At 53.8% G+C, this 19,959-nt stretch overlaps 2 protein-coding genes and 1 pseudogene across 3 annotated transcripts; all 3 read left to right on the plus strand.

Moving 5' to 3' along the window:
- Positions 1 to 702: 702 nt before the first annotated feature.
- LCN6 (lipocalin 6) lies at positions 703 to 6,043 on the plus strand. Its single transcript, XM_077129730.1, has 6 exons — positions 703 to 792; positions 940 to 1,079; positions 4,273 to 4,343; positions 4,915 to 5,025; positions 5,435 to 5,536; positions 5,730 to 6,043. Exons 1-6 carry the CDS (start codon positions 703 to 705, stop codon positions 6,041 to 6,043), a joined length of 828 nt encoding a protein of 275 aa, XP_076985845.1.
- A 2,732-nt stretch (positions 6,044 to 8,775) lies between these two features.
- LCN10 (lipocalin 10) lies at positions 8,776 to 12,265 on the plus strand. The gene is made up of 6 exons (XM_077135738.1): positions 8,776 to 8,923; positions 9,427 to 9,566; positions 9,928 to 9,998; positions 10,655 to 10,762; positions 11,318 to 11,416; positions 11,811 to 12,265. The coding sequence occupies exons 1-6, from the start codon at positions 8,795 to 8,797 to the stop codon at positions 11,837 to 11,839; spliced, it is 576 nt and encodes a 191-aa protein (XP_076991853.1). The 5' UTR covers positions 8,776 to 8,794; the 3' UTR covers positions 11,840 to 12,265.
- A 3,340-nt stretch (positions 12,266 to 15,605) lies between these two features.
- LOC143657396 (THUMP domain-containing protein 1 pseudogene) lies at positions 15,606 to 19,289 on the plus strand (annotated as a pseudogene). The gene is made up of 2 exons (XR_013162844.1): positions 15,606 to 15,970; positions 18,143 to 19,289. The product of XR_013162844.1 is annotated as a THUMP domain-containing protein 1 pseudogene (transcript).
- The last annotated feature ends 670 nt before the right edge of the window (positions 19,290 to 19,959 follow it).

A 19,959-nucleotide genomic window follows, 5' to 3' on the forward strand; every position in this document is an offset into this window, starting at 1 on the left:
GCCTTCCAGATTGCAGAGGTCTGGCCAAGCGCCTCCGCTCCCTACCCTGGGGCTAGAGAAGACCCTGGCCTCAGAGAGCTCCCCAGGGGCCTTGGGGACAGGCACCCCTGTGTGAGACCTGCGGCACCCCCACCCCAGGGTCCCAGGCCAGAAGAGTGGGCGAGAAGAAGTGGGGGCTGGGGGCTGGAGCAGGCCCAGAGAGTGGGGAGGACCTGGCTGAGTGGAGAGAGGAGGTGAAGGAACAGGATGTCCCGGGCTGGGTGTGCCGGCCAAGCAGTGGGATGGAGGCTGCGGCCAGCAGATGGACAGGTGGCCGGGCGTGGGGGGCGTTGGTCGGGAGGCCTGTCCTTGTGCAGGAGGGTCTGGAGGCCTGGGGAGGGGGAGCTTCAGCCCTCCTGAAGCAGGGGAAGCATGGAAGGAGACCTGCCCTGGCCCCGTCCTTGTTCAGCCTAGACAGACCCTGCACCTCCCTGGTTCGTTCCCTTGCCAGCACCTGGAGCTCAGCTCTCCGGGAAGTCCGGGCTAAGTGGAGGCCTCCACTGCATGCCGCCTCCGTTCGCTATTTCTGCCCCCGTGCGAGGAGACATGCCACAGGGCCCACTGGCCATGAGTGGCCGCCCACGGGAAGGCCTGCGGGGCCATATTACCCGGTTGTCTGGGTCAACACCACATGCCCTTGGGCCCTGCTGAGACAGCCGTAGGATGGGGCCTGAGCTGCTGGCCGCTCTTCTGGCCGTAGTCGCCGTGCCTGAGGCCAGGGCCGTGTGGCTGGGAAGGCTGGACCCTAAACAGGTAACGCCCCCACCTCCAGCTCCCCTCTGTTCCCCGTATGGTCCAGCCCTGAGTGCCGAGGGGGACGTGCTGGGCCTGTGTGGGGACCCCAAGCTGGGCAGCCGAGCAGGTCTCCAGGGAGCCGGCAGCCCTGCTCTCACTCCCCAGCTCCTGGGGCCCTGGTATGTGCTCGCCGTGGCCTCTCGAGAAAAGGGCTTCGTGGTGGAGAAGGCAACGAGAAATGTCCACGGGGTCGTGGTGACGCTCACGCCAGACAACAATCTGAGAGTGCTCTCCTCTCGGGATGGGTGAGTCAGGCCTGTGCCCGGGACCCCAGGCTGGGGGCATTTGTCCTGCTCAGGTGGCATCCCCTACCCCAGGCACAAAGGGCACATGGAGCATTCACACTCCACTCCTGGGGGCTCCATGGCCCCGGGGTGCCCCCTGAGCCCTCTGTTCCCCTGCTTCTCCTCTGAGCCTCCAGCCTCGGCCCCGCCTCCTGTGCCCCTGGCTTCCTGGGCTGGGCGGCATCTGCGTGGACCCACACTTGGACCGCTGGGCCGTGGCTCCTGTGCCCTGGTGGCTGGAGGCAAGAGAGGCCCCTTCTTTGCACCAGTCTCTCTGGGTCATGCATTTGGGCCCAGGAGTCACTGTTTCTTCCAGAAATAGATCCTAGAGGATGTGGCCCCAGGCAGGTGGCCAAACTGGCCCTGTGAGGAGTCCACCGACCTGGACTGAAGGAGCAGCGCATGCAGGCTCACCCCAGAGGACCACGCTTGGGGACTTTCCACCAGGGGGTTTCCACCTGGGGTCTCCCCTCCTGGGATCTCCCCTCCTGGGGTCTCTCTGCCTGGGGTCTCCCCTCCTGGGGTCTCTCCGCCTGGGGTCTCCCTGCCTGGGGTCTCTCCGCCTGAGGTCTCCCCTCCTGGGGTCTCTCCACCTGGGGTCTCTCTGCCTGAGGTCTCCCCTCCTGGGGTCTCTCCGCCTGGGGTCTCCCTGCCTGGGCGCAGGCTGCTGGGACATCAGGGGCTGCACCACTCCCCACAGGTGCTGTGCTTAGGACCTGAGACAAGTCCCCGCGTTCCACCTGCTGGCTGTTCTAGAGGGGGCCAAGCTTGCACCCACCTCTTGGGGGCAGTGGGCCAAGACCCCCGCTCACAGCTGCCTGTGGCAGGCCACTGGGCTAGCGGGTCCCGGTGGGGGAGCCTCCCTGCAGAGAGAGCCCCAGGCTGCCTTCAGGGGATGTTTGGGGTGGGGGTGTGGGGGTGGGGACCTCGTTCTCCTGGGCCAGGCCTGACAGGGAAAGACAGGGGTGGCAGCTGGAAAATACAGCATTTGAATGTGGAAGCACCCGGGAGAGCCCCGTCCCTCAGGAGGGCCACGCGAGGGTGGCGTGGGCTACAGCCGGAGGTCAGGCCGCTCTTGCCCCAACACTGCCATCTGGAGACCCTCGGAAAGGCAGGTCCATGACCTGATGTCCCTGCAGGTCAGAGATGACCGCGAGACACAGGCCTCTTGCACTGTGCTCAATTCAAATTTCACCGACTGACCTCTGGGTAGGGAATACATGGACATGGTTCAAAATTTAAAAAATCCGCAAGGGTGAGTGGCGTGGGGTACATCCCACCAGCCTCAGCCAACCGGCTCCCTCCTCTTTTCAGAAGTATCTCGGGGCCACCTGAGCTCAGGTGTCCGCATGCCTTCTGTCTCCAAGCTGGAGACACCCCACATCAGTTCGCAAAGTGCCCACATTTGTTTTTCCTTTTCTATCAATAGACTATATTTTCTAGCGCAGTTGCAGTCTCTAGAAAACCCATCCAGAGCGCAGAGCGTTCCCATCAGCACTCCCGGGCAGGTCCTCTCCAGTAACTTCAGTAGAAGGGGCCACATTTGTCACGGCGCAGCCCCCCGACGGCAGCAGTTAGCCGGGGCTGCCTTGCCCACTTCGTAGGGTCTTGGCACATGCGGGACGCCCTGCGCCCCGGACTATAACAACACGCAGGAGAGGTGCACGGCCCTAAATGTCCCTGGAGCTCCCCTGTGCGTGCCCCCAGCCGAGCCCCGGGCAGCCTCTGGTCACCCTTGCTGGAGTTGTCTGCTTTCGTTTCCTCTAGCTCCATGATTTGCCTTAATTCCCTCCATTTCCTCAGCCTGTTCTCCGCTGTGGGCATTTAAGTGGTCTAATCTTTTGCAATTAGAAACAGTGCTGGGCGAGTTAAGCTGGGTGGACGCACCCCTGAGGGCACTGCTCGAGGGCAAATCCCAGGAGGGGGAGGGTGGTCAGCTGCGGCCCCTATCCTGTGCCTACAACCTGTTGCAGTCCCAGAACCTCCCTGTGATTCTCACGGACCTGTCCCCACGTGTGCACCTGCCCCGCGGTTCATAGATGTGGTTCGGTGCCAATCGGATGTGCAAAAAAATGGCTCCCTGGACTTTGTCTTTTTTTTTTTTAACTTTTATATTATATAGTATAATATATATACAAAACAAAGAAAGAAAAAAGCAATAGTTTTCAAAGCACTCTTCAACAAGTAGTTACAGGACAGAGCCCAGAGTTTGCCTCTTGACTTTGTTTAATGTACCTTTCCCCAGCCCGAGGCGACCAGAACTCCTGGTGCTAACAGGCCCTTTGTATTTCCTCCAACCTCCTCTGCTCACATCCCTTCCCCATTTTCCTCTTGAGTTTGTTGGAGTTTTGCTTACCAATCTGTAGGAATTCTTAAATGCAAGGACGTTGAGCCAACTGTCTGGCATAGAAACGAGTTGCAAGTGTATTTCCTGCGTTGTCATTTTCCTTAAAACCTTCAGGAGTCTTCTGCTCTGAAGGCTTTCTTCTTGTACTTGAGTGGTTGTTGATGCCAATTCCTGTCCTGCGAGTTTCTGGGTTAGGGAGAAAATCAGGGAGCCCTTTCCCTCTCTTGGTACAGGGGGGACTCGGCTCTTTTCTATTTTAGATTTCCACCCAGTGGTCACTCCCCTCCCTGAGCCCCCCTTCTTCCCCCACTGACCTGCGATGTCATCCTCAACCCACGCTCTGTGTCTCTGTGTGATGGACACTCCTGCTGGCCTTTCTCCTCTGTCCCTTTGATCTGTTTATCTGCCAGAGCCCCGATGCTTAATTATTGCAGCTTTACGCTGTGCTTTATAATCTTATTGACGACTCAATAAGTCTTTTTGGGATTTTCCTAGTTACTGTTTTTTTCTCTTTGCCACGTGAACTTTAGCTTCCGTTTGTTGCGTTTGCTCATTTTGTGAGCAAAATCCTTGGGAGGTCGAGCCTCTTTATTCTAAATCATCGAATAACCTATGGTGAGTCTCAGCTTTTGCATCTCCAGCAGTGTTTTAAAGCTTCTTTGAGTAGATCTTGCACAGAGGTTGCTGGGCAGGGAAAGCTGCTGGCCTGAACTCCACAGCCAGGCTCAGGATGGGCTCAGCCCGTGGAGGGCAGAGTCGCCAGCACAGCCCATCTCCTCTGTGCTGACCCGGCCTTCTTTGTCCCAGGCTGAAGGGCTGCAGCCTGGCCACGGTGGAGCTGCTGAGACAGAGTTCCCGATGGGTCTTTGAGAATCCCTGTGAGTGGGATGCCTCTGGGGGCCCATGAGGGGGGTGGGGGCCATGCCTGCTTGCCCATGTGGTCTGGGTTCCGGGCTGCAGGCGCTGGGCCCTCCGTCCCCACCGTGTCCCCAGGCCCCGCCGGCAGGACCAGGGTCAGTGGGTCTGGTGGGCTGGCCCCCTCCCCGAGGCTTTGGTGCAGCTCAGCTCTTTCTGAAGAGGTCAGAGGTCTGGTGCCAATCCTGGGGGCAAAGGGGGCCCTGGACAGCCCAGCCCTGAGCCTCAGAGGACTGGGCCCTGGAGTCCCTCCACCCCGGCCCACACCAACTACAACATTGCACTGAGGGCCGCGGTACCTGGCCAGAGGCTGTCTGCTCCCTCTGGGGATGAGGACGGGGAGAGGGACCCGGCTGATCCTCTGTCACTCCCAGAACGAAGCTGTCAGGCACGCGTCTGTCGGTCCGTCCATTCCTCAGTCCCTGTCAGTCATTTGCTGAGCAGCCACAATGCACCAGCGCTAGGTGGGGGTCAGGGAGCGGGAGGGTCCCCAGGGGGCCCGGCCCACACGGGTGGGCTGTGTCTGTGCTGTAGCCCTGGGCGTGCTGGAGTACCGCGTGCTGGGTACCAACTTCAGGGACTACGCCATCGTCTTCACCCAGATGGAGTCTGGGGACGAGCCCTTCAACACGGTGGAGCTGTACAGTGAGTGGGGTGACGGGCAGGCTGGGCGGCTCGTGCTCTGGGGTGGGAACCCTCCTGGGTGGAAGGCAGGGCCCACACTCCCTGCCCATGCCAGCCACATCCTCAGGAGGTCCAGGGCCAGCAAGGGGCCCAGGGACCCCTGCCCCAGGGTTAGGGTCTCCTAGGCCTTGGGGCTCAGCTATCTGGGGGCGCCCAGCGGGTGGGTGGGGCTTAAGCTCCTACTTCCCACTGACCCCATCCCCACCAAAATCCCCAGAGAGGTCCCCCCATCTCCCCGCGAGGCCTCTGGCCGGTGGGGCCGGGTGGGTGGCGGCTGCAGGGGGGCGGCCCCTCTCTCTGCTGTCCCTGTCCCAGCGTGGGCCCTGGGGCCGTCCCGAGCCTGTGCTTGTGGCCACCACCCTTCCCACAGGCCGCACGCACCAGGCTAGCCACGAGGCCGTACGTCTTTTCTCCAAGTGGAGTGCCAACCTGGGCTACCTCGCCCAGGAGCAGGCCACGCTGCAGAAGGACCGTGAGTGCCGCCGCCACCACCACCCAGGCCAGGAGGGGCACAGAGAGGGGGTGGGGGCAGCTCAGCTCCTGCTGGGCTGGGAGCCCATCCTGGCCGCCTTCCAGGACTCAGGACTGCCCACCTAGGGGGAGCCGGGGCCCAAGCCCGTCCTGCCTGACGGTGCCCGGCACTCACTCTGCCCCTTCCCTTCCAGTCACCTGTGCACACAGGATTCTCCAGGTAAGCTGCCTTCCTGGGCATCACCTGGTGTCCCTGCAGGAGTCAGGAGGGGCCCTGAGAGCTGCCTTAGTCCCTGATGGGCAGGAGCCGCTGCTCGTTCCAGCCGTGTGGGCTGAGGCTCCGCACCAGGGCTCCCCAGGCTCATTTTCCTTTTCAGTGACTGCCCTGGTCCCGCGAGCAGCAGCACCTGCGGCGTGGCAGCTCATCTGGCCAGGGGTCACCCTCCTCCCTCGGCCGCCAGGACCCACAGCTTCCCAGGGGCTGGCGCTTGGGATCGCAATAAAATGACTCCACCCCAGTCTCCGAGCCGCTCCACTGTGTGCCCGCGGGGCCCCGGGAGGGCAGTGGGCAGGGGTGGATGGGCAGGCGCTGCCTCCTCATGCCCTGGCCAGCGAGGGGAGAGGGTCCCATATCCGGCTCAATTCCTGGCTGAGACATCCCAGTGACCCTGGAGTGGCTGCCTGGGGGTGAGGGCAGAGGGCCAGGTGGACACTGTGAGGGCGCCCCCTACGCTCCAAGACCTGGGTGTCCCGGGCAGGGGCCAGTCTTGACAGACAGGGCCCGCCGAGTCTGCCCTGCCCAGCTTCCCAAGGGCCCCCTGTCCAGCCCCCCAGGGAAGCCCAGGAAGAAGTGTCGGCCATGGGCGGAAGCTGGGCTGAGAGCAGGTTCAGTGGCTGCTCACTGCCAGGGAGGTGAGGGCACACATAGGAGCCTCACCCCTCAAGCTGGCACACACACTTGTGCACACACACTTGCTCACCCGTGCATACCTAGCATGCATGCCCGGCCTGGGCCCCGCCTGCCGGTGCCTGCTCAGGTGCTCTGCCTCCCTGCTCTTATTCTCTCAGAAATCCCTGTTGCACCCTAAAGGTAAATGCCTCCGTGACCCCGAGGACGCGGCCTCTGCAGTAAAACCTGCTGGCCCTTTGCCTTGCAGCTGGGAGGGTCCGGGCTGGAGGCTCAGGGTGTCTGGTGCCCCCTCCCAGGGGAGAGACAGCTCTTGGGGGGACACGGGGACCCCTGGCTCACAGCCCCCATGCCGAGGGGAAAGCTCTGAGGGTTCTGCTCAGGGCAGCCAAAGGGCAGCGGGCGACAAAGTGGGCTGGCCGAGGGGCACATGGTGACAGCAAAGGAGCCACAGTGAGCTGAGGCCATGGGGAGAGCTGGTGCCCACCTGTCCAGCGCCTGTCCACAAAGCCCCAAGGAGCCAAACAAAGGCCCATGTTAGGGGAGGCCTGGGCTGTAAGGAGGCTGCAGAGGGCCAGTGGTGTGGGCAATGGGTAGAGGAGGCCCAGGGAGGGTCAATGGCTGAGCTGAGGAGCATCCACAGGCGCCCCTCATGGGAGCATTTTAACCCCGTCAATTTGCTCAATTTCTAAAAGCCCTGGAACTGGAGAGATGGGGCTGCCCAGCTCTGTGAACGTCCATCGGCCATCAAATCTGCACTTTAAAATGGCCCACGTGGTACTTTATACATTATGCACATTGTGCCACAATGGAAAGAGCATTTATTGAGCACCTACTGAGTGCCAGTTACCACCAAGCACTCTTTTTTTTTATTAATTAAAAAAAATTTAACAAACGAACTAAAACATTAATATGTAATCATTCCATTCTACATATATAATCAGTAATTCACAATATCATCACTTAGTTGCATATTCATCATTCCTTAGAACATTTGCATCAATTCAGAAAAAGAAATAAAAAGAAAACAGAAAAAGAAATAAAACAAAAACAGAAAAAAAAAAGATTATACATACCATACTCCTTACTCCCCCTTTCATCGATCACTAGCATTTCAAACTAAATTTATTTTAACATTTGTTCCCCCCTATTATTTATTTTTATTCCATATGTTCTACTCGTCTGTTAACAAGGTAGATAAAAGGAGCATCAGACACAAGGTTTTCACAATCACACAGTCACATTGTGACAGCTGTATCATTATTCAATCATCATCAAGGAGCATGGCTACTGGAACACAGCTCCACATTTTCAGGCATTTCCCTCCAGCCTCTCCACTACATCTTGACTAACAAGGTGATTATCTATTTAATGTGTAAGAATAACCTCCAAGATAACCTCTCGACTCTGTTTGGAATCTCTCAGCCATTGACATTTTGTCTCATTTCACTCTTTCCCCTTTTGGTTGAGAAGGTTTTCTCAGTCCCTTGATGCTCAGTCTCAGCTCATTCTAGGGATTTTCTCAATCCCTTGATGCTGAGTCTCAGCTCATTCTAGGATTTCTGTCCCATGTTGCCAGGAAGGTCCACACCTCTGGGAGTCATGTCCCACATAGACGGGGGGAGGGCAGTGAGTTTGGTTGTTGGGTTGGCTGAGAGAGAGAGAGGCCACATCTGAGCAACAAAGGAGGCTCTCTTGGGGTGACTCTTAGGCCTAAATTTTAAGTAGACTTGACCTATCCTTTGTGGGGTTAAGTTTCATATGAACAAACCCCAAGACTGGAGGCTCAGCCTATAGCTTTGGTTGTCCACACTGCTTGTGAGAATATCAAGAATTCAACTTGGGGAGGTTGCATTTCTCCCCGTTCTCACCATTCTCCGACGGGGGTTTTGCACTGCCAGCACTCTCTTGGTCCCCCGACCCTATTCTGCGTGGGAGGAGTGCAAGGCTCGCCAACCCCTTTGGCCTCTTTCTGGAAGGTTCCAGCTCAGGGAGCTGCCTGGCGAGGATGGATTTGGGGGGAGGGGCCAAGGGTCTCGGAAGCTGGCAGGGGGCCCAGTGCAACTTCCAAACACAGGGTCCTCCTGAGAAACGGGGCCAGAATAAGGACCTCGTCAGGGAACACACCCCTGTCCTCATCCCTGCCCCCACCCTGCCCCCATCCCCATTCTGCACCCCTCACCCCATCCCCCACCCCACCCCACCCACATCTCCTCTCCCCTCTGCCCCGTTCTGCTGGACCGAGGCTCCCAGGGATGGGCCGATGCCCACGCTGGGGCTGGGCTGGCCCAGGAGATTTAAAGGTCTCCCCTGGGCTCAGAGACCAGGAGCTGGGGCTGCGGGCGGCTGAGCATGAGCCCAGGGCTGCTGCTCCCACCCCTGGCCCTGGCCCTGGCCCTGGCCCTGGCCCTGGCGCCGGCGGTCGTGTCCCAGCCTCAGGACCTGTTCCCCGAGGAGTCCCACAACCTCAACTGGAACAAGGTAAGCCCCGCGCCTGCTGGTCTCGGATCGGGGCGGGGGTGGTGGGGGTCACAGGGCCCCAGGGACGGTGCAGGGCGGGGGCCGTGGAGGGCCTGTTGCCAGAAGCTCAGCGGCACCTGGCACACCGGCCAAGAAGAGTGGGTAGCAGGTGGTCCTGCCCTTGGGTGGCCCTGGGAACAGCTCTGCCAGCCTCTGCCAGGCAAGAGGTGGACAGCAGGACGCACAGGGTGAGCGCCCGGAGAGGCGCAGAGTCTGGAACGCACGGAGCACACTCTCAAGTGGCGAGGGGACAGCTGGTGGGGACAGACAGCTCCTTGGGGGTGGGGCGGGCGCCCGGCTGGACGAGACGTGGAGGCTGCCCTTGGCCAGGCGTTGCGGGGTCCGGGCAGCGTGGGCTGGAGGGATTGGAGTGAGGGGGTGCTGGGGCAAGCCAGGGGCAGGGGCTGGCATCCCGCAGGGCACCTGTGCACCCCGCTGCCCCTCCCCCAGCCCCCTCTCTGCAGTTTTCAGGGTTCTGGTACATCCTTGCCATTGCCACCGATGCCCGGGGCTTCCTGCCGGGCAGGAGCAAGAGGAAGCTGGGGGCGTGTGTGGTCAAGGTGCACAGAATGGGTCAGCTGAAGGTGGTCCTTGCCTTCAGCAGGTGAGCAGGGCCAGGACAGCCTCTGGGGGCGGAGGTGGGAGTTGGTTGGCTGTGGGGGGGCTCCAGGGGCCCAAGGAGGGGCCCAGACCTCTGGGCTCCGCCTGGAAGTCCCGCAAGCTCTGGCCCCACCCTGGCTGCCTTGGTGCCCGACCCCTCGCCTGACCACTGGAGGGCGCCGTGCCCGCGGCGGGGCATGGGGCTTGGCGCGTGGGGAAGCTGGGGGGCGGGCCCTAGCCCAGATGCAGCCTTCTGGACAGGCGAGGCCGCGACTGGGGGGCTGGGGTGCGGCCACAGTCCCCAGCCCTTCCCAGGTCCCTCGGGGCTCCCGGGTGCCCTCAGGGCCGGTGGGTTTTGCCTGCAGGTCCCAGGGGTGCCAGACACACACGGTCATCCTAAAGAAGGACAAGAAGAAGGCTGTGTTCCGGAACACGTGTACGCACTCGCTGGCCCAGGGTGGATGGGGGGGGTGGGCGGGGGACAGGCAGAGGGATGGACCACGGGGTGGGCCAACGGTGGGCCACTCCTTGGCGACAAGAAACTGGGCGAGATGCCCTGACCACAGGGACCCTGTGAGTCGGCCCCTTTGATCTCTAGAGGATGCGGCAGAAAGGATGCAGTGGGACTGGGCTGGAGTCTTGCCCCCACTTTCTCCTTTATTGTGTAAATGAGCCCTGACATAAAACCCCTGAACCGTGCTAAGTGGACTGTTCTGTGGCCATGCTGCAAACCTCTCCCCACGCTCGATGTCCAGACTGTCCAGACTTTCCATCACTCAGATGCAAACATGAGCTCGTTTGGTGCTAAGGTGCCCCCAGCCCATTTCTAGCCTGCTGTCCCGGCGGACATGCCAGGGAAGGTTGCGAGCCGCCCCCACCCCAGCCTGGGGTGTCCGGTTCCCACATGCTGCAGCGTCCTGGGTGCCACCCTTTGACCTCCCCCCACCCGGGCTCCGGGGTGGACGCTGGGCTATTGGCCACCCCGCTGGGTCCCTGCCTGGGCCTCTGTGGCTCAGCAGGTGGGGTGGCCTGTCCCCATCCTGTCCCCTGGGATCCCGTCCACCTTGACGAGTCCCCTGCTTCCTCCTGCAGTGAGAGGCGTCAAGGACTTCCGTGTGCTGTCCACTGACTACGGCTATGGCGTGGTCTACGTGCACGTGGGGCGGGCCGGCAGAAACTTCCAGAATGTGCTGCTCTTCAGTGAGTGGGGGGGGGTGCCATGTGCAACGGGGGGCGGGGTGGGAGAACGGGTAAGGGTCCTGGGGAAGCCACAGGAGGGGGAGGGAAGGAGAAAGGAAGGTGAGGGATGTGAGAGTGGGTGGCGGGTGGACACTCCCATGGGGACACAGTGACCCCAAGATGATGGCAGGGCCAGAGGGCAGGGGCCAGGGAAGGCAGGGCAGCCAGGAGGGGGTGATGTGGGGGTGCTGGAGCATCAAGGGCGACACGGAGGGTGGGGCCTGGCTGGAAGGGACTGTCCAGCAGGGCATGCAGAGAGGGCTGGGGAAGCAGGCTGGGAGGGCTGCATTCAGCCTAGAGGCCAAGCGCCTGACCCTTGCCAGGGTCATCGGGGGGGGATGGGTTGAGTTTCCTTGTCTTGTCGCCCGCCAGGGCAGTGCTGTTGCTTCGGCAGAATGCCTTTGAGTTCCCCTCCACAGGCACCCGGGGTGGCTGGGGGTTGCGAAGTATTGGGGTGCAGCCCTCGCTGGGGAACCCTGGAGCGTTGGAGGCTGAGACTCTGATTTACAACCACAGGCAGAGACAAGACGTCGATCTTCTCGAACTTGAAAGAATTTGTAGACGCAGCCCAGGCTCTGGAACTCCTGGATAAAGTGGCTGTCCTTCCTAAAGATGGTACAACCTGGCTGCAGGGCTCTGAGTCTTGGGCAGCCCTCCAGCCCCCCACCTGCCCCCTGGAGCTGATTTGCATGGTGGAAGGAGGTTTCCATGCACCGTCTTGCCCTGGTTTACGGTTTAGGGCAGCCGAGAAAGCTCCAGGATGTGCTTTCCCTGCTGTGGTGCAGCGGGCCTCTCACTTGGCATCTGGCCCAGGAATGCACCCAGGCTGGGCACAGTGGACCAAGCCTGGCACCCAGAGTACCTACTCTGTCTGTCTGGGGTCTCTGGAGAGTGAAGGCTGAGTCTGGGGGCATGGGGGCTGCCTGGCTTTGCCCTCTCCGGGCGTCCGCGGGCGGGCGTGGGCTCCGTGGAGCCACCTTGGGGCCTCAGCCTCTCTCCTGCCCTGCAGCCTCCTGTGCGGACACCATTCGGCCGTAAGAGCTGGCTCTGTCCTTCCAGTCTGTCCCTTGGCACTCGACTTGTGGTCTTCCTGGGCCCTGGGAGCGCGGCTTCCGCCGGAAGGTCCCCATGCCCACAGCAAGGCCACAGCACTGTGGAAGCCAGGACCAAGGCTCTGGCTCCACCAAAAGGGCTTCTTGGTTGCCACAGGGAGATGGGGGCAGGGCCTGGGCAGGAGGAGCCCAAACTTTGCCCCTCACCCCTGTGACCTCCTGGTGACCCTGTGGGAGAGATGCCCATTCCTTATCTGCTGTCAGCAAGGCCACAGGGGGGAGGCAGCACCAGGAAGGAATGTGCTGGGTGGATGGCTGCTGCCCGCTGAAGCCAAGGGGAGACCCAGGACATGCGCCCCCTCAGAGGCAACACCAACTCTGGCAGCCTCATCACCTTGAGTCAATAAACCTCTGTGGGTGAAACTGGTCTGTGTCCTATTTGTTATGCAGCCCCTGCAAACCAAGACAAAAACATCACTTAACAGAACGGGGTGGGGGAGAACATGGCTTAGGTAGCAAGGAGAGGGCTATTTAGGGCATCAAAACCGCTTACATTCGAGAAGAAAAAGCTCTCAAATCAATCACCTAAACTCCAGTCTAAAAAAACTGGAATATAAAGGATAAAAGTAAGCAGGGGAAAATGGAACAATAAAGAACAGGAGTCAATGGAGGAGAAAACAAAAATAAAATAGAGGGAAAAGTCAATGCAAGTACAAGGAGGCTCTCTTCTCAGCTGCCTCTGCAGGATGAGGTCTGCCCAGGCTGCAGCCAGCGCCGGGGGCTGTGGGTAGGAGAGCTGTGATGGGGAAGGCAACGCACAGGGCAGCTGCAGCCGGGCTGAGCCTCAGCCTGCAGCTTGCTGACCACTCGCCTGCACCCTTGGGCGGGCTGGGGCTGAACACGTGGGACTTCGGGGTGTGATCCCCTTGCGTGTGGTCAGGCCTATTTCTCTCCTGGAGAAAGTGGGGAGTCCACCACCCTGGGTGTATGATGCACGGATCACGGGGCCAGTCCCCAGACTGGGGGTGAGCTGGCCGTGCTGGGTGAACTGGGGGTGGGGCAGGCAGAGTCCCCTGTTGCTTCCTATTGAAACGGAGCTCGAAGGATATTAAGGAATGATGAGAAAAAAAAGAAAGGAAGAAAGAAAGAAAGACACAGACGGGCTCAGGGGGTCTGAAGCTTGAGTTTACTTCAGACAGACTTCAGACAACTTTATTCTCAACCAGATCCTTGTTATATACCACAGGATGTCAATAGATATGCAGGCATTTCCTGAGGGAGCAAGATTCTTATCTCACAGTGTTCTTCATACTTAACATAACTGTTTGGGGTAAACATTCTCTTCCTCCCAGGCTGCTCTACATAACAATCTCCACAGTTTACCACCGCCATCCTGAGGCCAGCAGCTTGCAACAAATTCTGTAGGTCTTGCTTTAAACTCTTGGCTTCTACAGTCCCCCACTCGAGGGGGTGCCCCATCCTCCCCTGGGTCCCCATGACAGTGACCTCTAGCTGCTGGTCAGCTGCAATGGTCCCCGACTCTGCGTAGTGTCCAGTGGCTCTGGAGAGGGGTGGTCAGATGGCCTTGGGGTACGGTGGGGAAGGCTGCCACAGGACTGGGGCCACCCTGAACTTAGCCAGCCTCGCCTTCAGAGACCCTGCTGCCAAGTAAGGCCACCTTCATCGACTGCGCTGGGGCTGGGACCTGCCCGCCCAGGGGCACAGCTCAGCCCGTGGCAGCCCTGACTTTCCTCTCTGGTCCCTTTCTCAGTACCCACACGTGTTTCTCTTTGAACCCTGGATGATTACAAGTGCTCTGTTTACTTTCCAAATTGGGAGATTTTACAATTTCATGCAATTCTCTGTTGGTCCAAAACATACTTTCTGGTGATTTGAGTCTTTTCTCCATTTACTGAGGTTTGTTTTATGGTGCCCGCTGTGGTCTCTCTTAGAGAACGTTCCATGTGTGCTTTAAGATCCTGCTGATCTCAGGTGGAGTGTTCTACAAATGCCAGTGCGGTCAGATCGTTTGTTGGTTGTGTGCCAAATTGCCAAGACCCTCACTTGTTTTTGGACTATGGGTTTTATCTATTTTTGCAAGTGTTGTATCAATTTTTCAGTTTTTGACAAAGGAAATACTGAGGTTCATAAGTGTAAGAGGCTTTGTCTCCCCTTGGCTTCATGTACCTTGAAGTTTTGTGCCAGGCACCCTGGCTTGTTCTGCTCCCGTGTCGAACTGGGCCCTTGGCCCTTACCTAGTAACCCTTCAAAGTTATTCTTGGGAAGTTTCTTTTCTCTGAAATGTACTGTGATATAACACAGCCACTCCAGCTTTCTTTTAGTTAGTGTTGGCAAGCTCTATGTTTCTTTATCCTTTCATCTATGTGTGGTAGTTAGATTCAGTTGTCAACTTGGCCAGGTGAAGGCACCTAGTTCTGTTGCTGTGGATATGAGCCAATGGTAGGTGAGCCTCATCTGTTGCTGATTACATCTGCAGTCGGCTAGGAGGCGTGTCTGCTGCAATGAGTGACCTTTGACTTAATTGGCTGGTGCTTAAATGAGAGAGCGCAAAGTAGCACAGCCTATACAGCTCGGCATTCCTCATCTCAGCACTCGTAGCTCAGCCCAGGCCTTTGGAGATGCAGAAAGAAGTCACCCCGGGGAAAGTTGTTGGAACCCAGGGGCCTGGAGAGAAGGCCAGCAGAGATCACCCTGAGCCTTCCCATGTAAGAAATAACCTCAGATGGAAGTTAGCTGCCTTTCCTCTGGAGAACTAATGAACTAAATCCCCTTTTATTAAAAGCCAATCCGTGTCTGGTGTGTTGCATTCTGGCAGCCAGAAAACTAGAACAACTATGTGTGTCTTTATATTTAAAGTGGGTTTCAGGTGGACGTTATTTACCTGGGTCTTTTTATTTTTTCTGACTTGAAAATTGGTGCCTCTACTGTGGGTATTCAGGCCATTTACATTTTTTAAAAAAAATTGTGATTGACAAATCTTCACACAAATACAGTCCATACATGGTGTACAATCAATGGCTCACAATATCATCACATAGTTGTGCATTCATCACCACAATCGCTTTGTATCTGGAGGGATACAAAGAGAATGTTTGTATCCCTCCAGAAAAAAGAAATGCAAAGAAAAAACTCATACATACTCTACCCCTTGCCCCTCCCTCTCATTGACCACTAGTATTTCCATCTACCCAGTTTATTCTACCCTTTGTCCCCTCTATTATTTATTTATTTTTCATCCATATTTTTTACTTGTCTGTCCCTACCCTAGATAAAAGGAACATCAGACACAAGTTTCTCACAATCACAGAGTCAAGGCCATATACATTAAATGTAATTATTTATGTGGTTGGGTTTAAATATGCTATCTTAACATTTCCTTTTTATTTGTTTGTGTTTAAATACACTATCTAAATAGTTACCTTTTATTTGTTCTGTCTATTCATTTTTTTCTTTTTCTGTTTTTGTTCCTGCATTTCCATTTAGCATTTTTATGGTTTTCATTTTATCTCCTTTATTGGCTTTCTTAGCTAAATCACCTTGTTTTTAAAATTTGATGTTTGATTTAGAGTATATCCTATATGTGCCAGTTTGAAAATTTTATGTACCCCAGGAAAGCCATGTTTTAATCCTGACCCAATCTTGTGGGGCAGACCCATTGTTTAGCGTTAGAAACTTTGATTGGATTGTTTCCATGGAGATGTGACACACCCACTTATGGGTGTGACCTTTTGGTTATATGGAGCTATGACTCCACCCATTCAAGGTAGGTCCTGATTAGTTTACTAGAGTCCTTTAAAAGGGAGACATTTTGGGGAAAGCTCAGATGCAGACACTTGGAGAAGAGCTGCTTCAGAGCTGAAAGAGACATGGAGGTTTGGAGATGCAAGTCCCAGCAGAGGGTGCCATGCACCTTCCCATGAGATGCTGAATAAGCTGGAACCCAGAGCTGTGAGGGCTCACAGGCACTTAGAGAGGAAACCACTGGCGTCAGAGGCTGGAAGTAACAGAACCAGGAACAAGGACCAGCTGATGCCAGCTACATGCCTTCCCAGCTGGCAGAGGCGTTCCGGACAGTATCAGCCTTTCCTGAGTGAAGGTAACTTCTTGATGCCTTAATTTTGACAAGTTTTGGCCTTGGAACTGTAAAGTTGCAATGTAATAAATTCCCCTTTTCAAAGCTGATCCGTTTCTGGTGTATTGCATTCCAGCAGTTTTAGCAAACTAATACAGTATATATCACTAATTTATCACAGTCTGCCTTAAAGTAACATTATATCACTTCACGCATAGTATAAGAAGCTTGCAGTAGTATAGATTCATTTCCCTCTGTTGAAAAATTGTGCTATTGCTGTCCTGTGATTTATTTCTACATATGTACAATAAACCCCAAAGACATTAGCATGTATTATTATATTTTTTTACTTTTAACATTTTAGAGGACTTTAAAATGTGAAAACGTGTTATATACTTACTCATGCTCCCCATTTTTTTGCTCTTAATTCTTTGTGACAATCCAGATGTGCAACTATCACCACTTTGTCTTTTCCTAGTAATTTCCTTTACAATTCTCGCTGTGATAGATGCTGTTGCTGGTTTCTGTCAGCTTTTGCTTGTCCGAAACAGTCTTTATTTGAATGATTTTTTGCTAGGTATAGAATTCTAGGTCGATAAATAATTGCCCCACTGTCTTCTGATTTGCATTGTTTCCTACAAGAAATCTCTAGTCATTCTTTTCTTTGTTCTTCTCTACATAAAGGGCCATTTTTGTCTGATCACTTTCAAGGTTTTTTTTTAATCACTAAGTGTAAGTAATTTAGTTATGACATGCCTTTGGGTAGTTTCATTCCTGTTTTATGCTTAGGGTTCACTGAGCCACTTGGACCTGTGGCATTACAGTTGTTTTTTGTTTTTTTTTAAGTATAGATTTTTATAAATGGCATAGAAATGGTGAACTTATAGAGCACAATTTTCTTCTTCTAAAATAACCGTAATTTGCAAATTTTCATTCTTGCAGACCTATACTTCTTTTAAAAACTTTTTTATTAATTAAATCAATCAACATACAACACAAACATTCTTAATGTATGAACATTCCATGTCTGGTATGCAATCAGTGGCTCACAATATCATCACATAGTTGTATCTTCATCACCATAATCATTTCTCAGAACATTTATATCACTTCAGGAAAAGAAATAAAAAGAAAAAAGAAAAAACTCATACATATCATATTCCTTACTCCCTCTCATTGACCACCAATATTTCCCTCTACCCAATTTATTTTAACAGTTGTTCCCCCTATTATTTATTTTTATTCCATATGTTCTGCTTGTCTGTTGACAAGGTAGATAAAAGGAGCATCAGACACAAGGTTTTCACATCACACAGTCACATTGTGAAAGCTATATGATTATACAATCATCTTCAAGGAACATGGCTACTGGAACACAGCTCAACAGTTTCAGTTACTTCCTTCTAGCCTCTCTAATACACCTTAAATCCCTTAAAAAGGGATTATCTATATAATGCATATGAATAACCTCCAGGATAACCTCTTGACTCTATTTGAAACTCTCAGCCACTGACACTGTATTTTGTCTCATTTCTCTGTTCCCCCTTTCAGGCGAGATGTTTTTCTCAATCCCTTGATGCTGAGTCCCAGCTCATTCTAGGATTTCTGTCCCATGTTGCCAGAAAGGTCCACACCCCTGGGTGTCATGTCCCACATAGAGAGGGGGAGGGCAGTGAGTTTGCTTGTTGTGTTGGCTGAGAGAGAGAGGCCACATCTGAGCAACAAAAGTTCTCTGAGAGTGACTCTTAGGACTAATTTTAAATATAGACTTGGCCTATCCTTTGCAGGGATATGTTTCATATGAACAAAAAAACCAAGATTGAGGGTTTGGCCTATTGATTTTGTTGTTCTCACTACTTGCAAGAATATCAGGTCTTCTCCATATGGGGAAGTTGAATTTTTCCTCTTTCTCACCATTCCCCATGGGGGACTTTATGGTTTTGATCAAATTTTGAAACATTCCAACCATTTTTTCTCCAAATAGTTTTTATGTTTCCTTCTCTCTCCAGTTACATAATGCATGTGCATAATGCACAGCCTGTGGAAGTTTTCCTGCAGCTCATCGATGCTCTGTTAATTTTTTCTCACTATATCTCACTTAAGATAGTTTCTACTGCCATGTCTTCAAGTTCAGCAATCGCTCCTTTTGCAGTGTCTAATCTGTTCTTAATCCCATCTGTGTGTTTTTTCCCTCAGATGTTGGGTTTTCATCTCCAGAAGTTTGATTTGTTCTTTTAAAAAAATCTCTTGGTGCCAGAAGAAGTCAGGACATGGGGGCTGTGAAGAAACACGCTTCTCGCATGCCTCAGTGGGCGCATTATATCCAGGCCACAAAGCAACTCCTCTGCCCGGTGGTGAGCTGTGGTGCATGATGCCAGCTAGAGCTGCGAGACAGGACGTCCTTATCACCTGCAGCAGGAAGGAGGCTCATGGGCTGCCATTGGGTTTGGTAGCAACATTTGGACCGGAAGCATTCACAGAGAAGGGTGAAGACAATGGAGTGGAGGCTGCCTTGAAGAAAGAAGTTGGTGACAATAAGGCATCTGCAGAGATAAGGCTGAGGAAGGTCCAGTTAGTGGAGAGTAGAGCAGGCAATATTGTCTTCATCAGGACACATGACCCTGAGAAATGGAATGTATCTCCAGGATATGTACAAAACCAAGGAGAAGCAGCCCTAGGCTACGACACATGCAAGGCTTTCTCAGAGGATATGAAAACATATGCAGAAATATTTTTGGAACCCTGGCTTACCACTCCAATTAAAGGGACATTTCAGATAGTGTATGTCTCAAAATAACAGATGCGTGCATAGAGAAGGAGTTACCAAAGAATTGGCAGGAATAGCTGGCAGCCTCAATTCAGAAAATAAAGTGGATCTTATGACCCATAGTACACAGTGGCAGTAGAAATCACAAACTGTGTGTGACCTGAGTGTTGTGAGAGATTACATGTTGTTCAGAAAATGCAATCTCCAGGAAGTGGCAAAGAGTGCTAAGGACTTGTCACAGCTTAATCCAAAGTGGACCATGCAAGCAAGAAACGGGAAAGGAGCTAAACTGGAGTCTGGTGACACATCCAATCAAAGTGATGCAGGAGAAGGAAAAAGTAACCAGCAGGTGGCACCAGAGAATAGTAAAGAGGCCGGGAGGACCAAAGTTCAGGGGCTAAGCCTGAACTTCCGAGTCAAGTCACAGAAAAAGCCAAGTCAAATGAAAATGACCTCTTAGAGGGGGAAAAAAAAAAAAAAAAAAAAGCTGGTGCTGAAAGTGATGTCACAGCTGGGTTTCTGCATGAAGTCATGACTGAGAATACTGCTTGTGAGTTTTGTGTGCTGCAGTCGTAAACTGTGAACTGTGACCGAGCAGCTCCGTTCACAATTTAATTGGTGACCTTTCAGCCCTGGGGGCAGCGTGGGGAAGGCTCACGTGCATGTGTGGGGAGGGGGCGGGTGGAGCTGTTGGTTATCCGTGGACACTGTATTCATGAGGGGGCAGAGGGGGGTGGAAATTGCTGGTCTACCCCTCATCATCACCTCCGCCGCTGCCCCCAGGCACTGCCCATCGAATTCTGGGAGCAAGTGCTGTGTGAGGGAAGAAAGGAGAGGGAAATTTGCATTCTGAGGAAGGAATTTTTAAAATTTTTTAAATGTTTTTAAATACCAAAAAACCCAAAGCAAATGCAAACATTCCCATTTTGATCATTCTGTTCTACATATATAATCAGTAATTCACAATATCATCACATAGTTGCATAGTCATCATCATAATCACTTCTTGGAACACTTGCATCTATTCAGAAAAAGAAATAAAACGAAAACTAAAAAAAATTTATACATACCATACCCCCTACCCCTCCCTTTCATTGATCACTACCATTTCAAACTAAATTTATTTTAGCATGTATTCCCCCATTATTTAATAATTTATTTATTTGCCCTTTTTATTTCTTTTATTATTTATTAATTAAAAAAAATTAACAACAAATGAACAAAAACATTCTTAACATATGATCAT

Source organism: Tamandua tetradactyla, chromosome 2 (genome assembly GCF_023851605.1).
Source record: "Tamandua tetradactyla isolate mTamTet1 chromosome 2, mTamTet1.pri, whole genome shotgun sequence".
Taxonomy (NCBI): Eukaryota; Metazoa; Chordata; class Mammalia; order Pilosa; family Myrmecophagidae; genus Tamandua; species Tamandua tetradactyla.

Bases quoted from the DNA above. Each gene is read 5' to 3' on its own strand.
- LCN10 (XM_077135738.1), top strand. From the start codon at position 8,795: ATGAGCCCAGGGCTGCTGCTCCCACCCCTGGCCCTGGCCCTGGCCCTG. The intron at 8,924-9,426 runs GTAAGCCCCGCG...CCCTCTCTGCAG, and splicing joins ACAACCTCAACTGGAACAAG to TTTTCAGGGTTCTGGTACAT. The intron at 11,417-11,810 runs GTACAACCTGGC...CCTGCCCTGCAG, and splicing joins GGCTGTCCTTCCTAAAGATG to CCTCCTGTGCGGACACCATT.
- LCN6 (XM_077129730.1), top strand. From the start codon at position 703: ATGGGGCCTGAGCTGCTGGCCGCTCTTCTGGCCGTAGTCGCCGTGCCT. The intron at 793-939 runs GTAACGCCCCCA...CTCACTCCCCAG, and splicing joins GAAGGCTGGACCCTAAACAG to CTCCTGGGGCCCTGGTATGT. The intron at 5,537-5,729 runs GTGAGTGCCGCC...CTTCCCTTCCAG, and splicing joins GGCCACGCTGCAGAAGGACC to TCACCTGTGCACACAGGATT.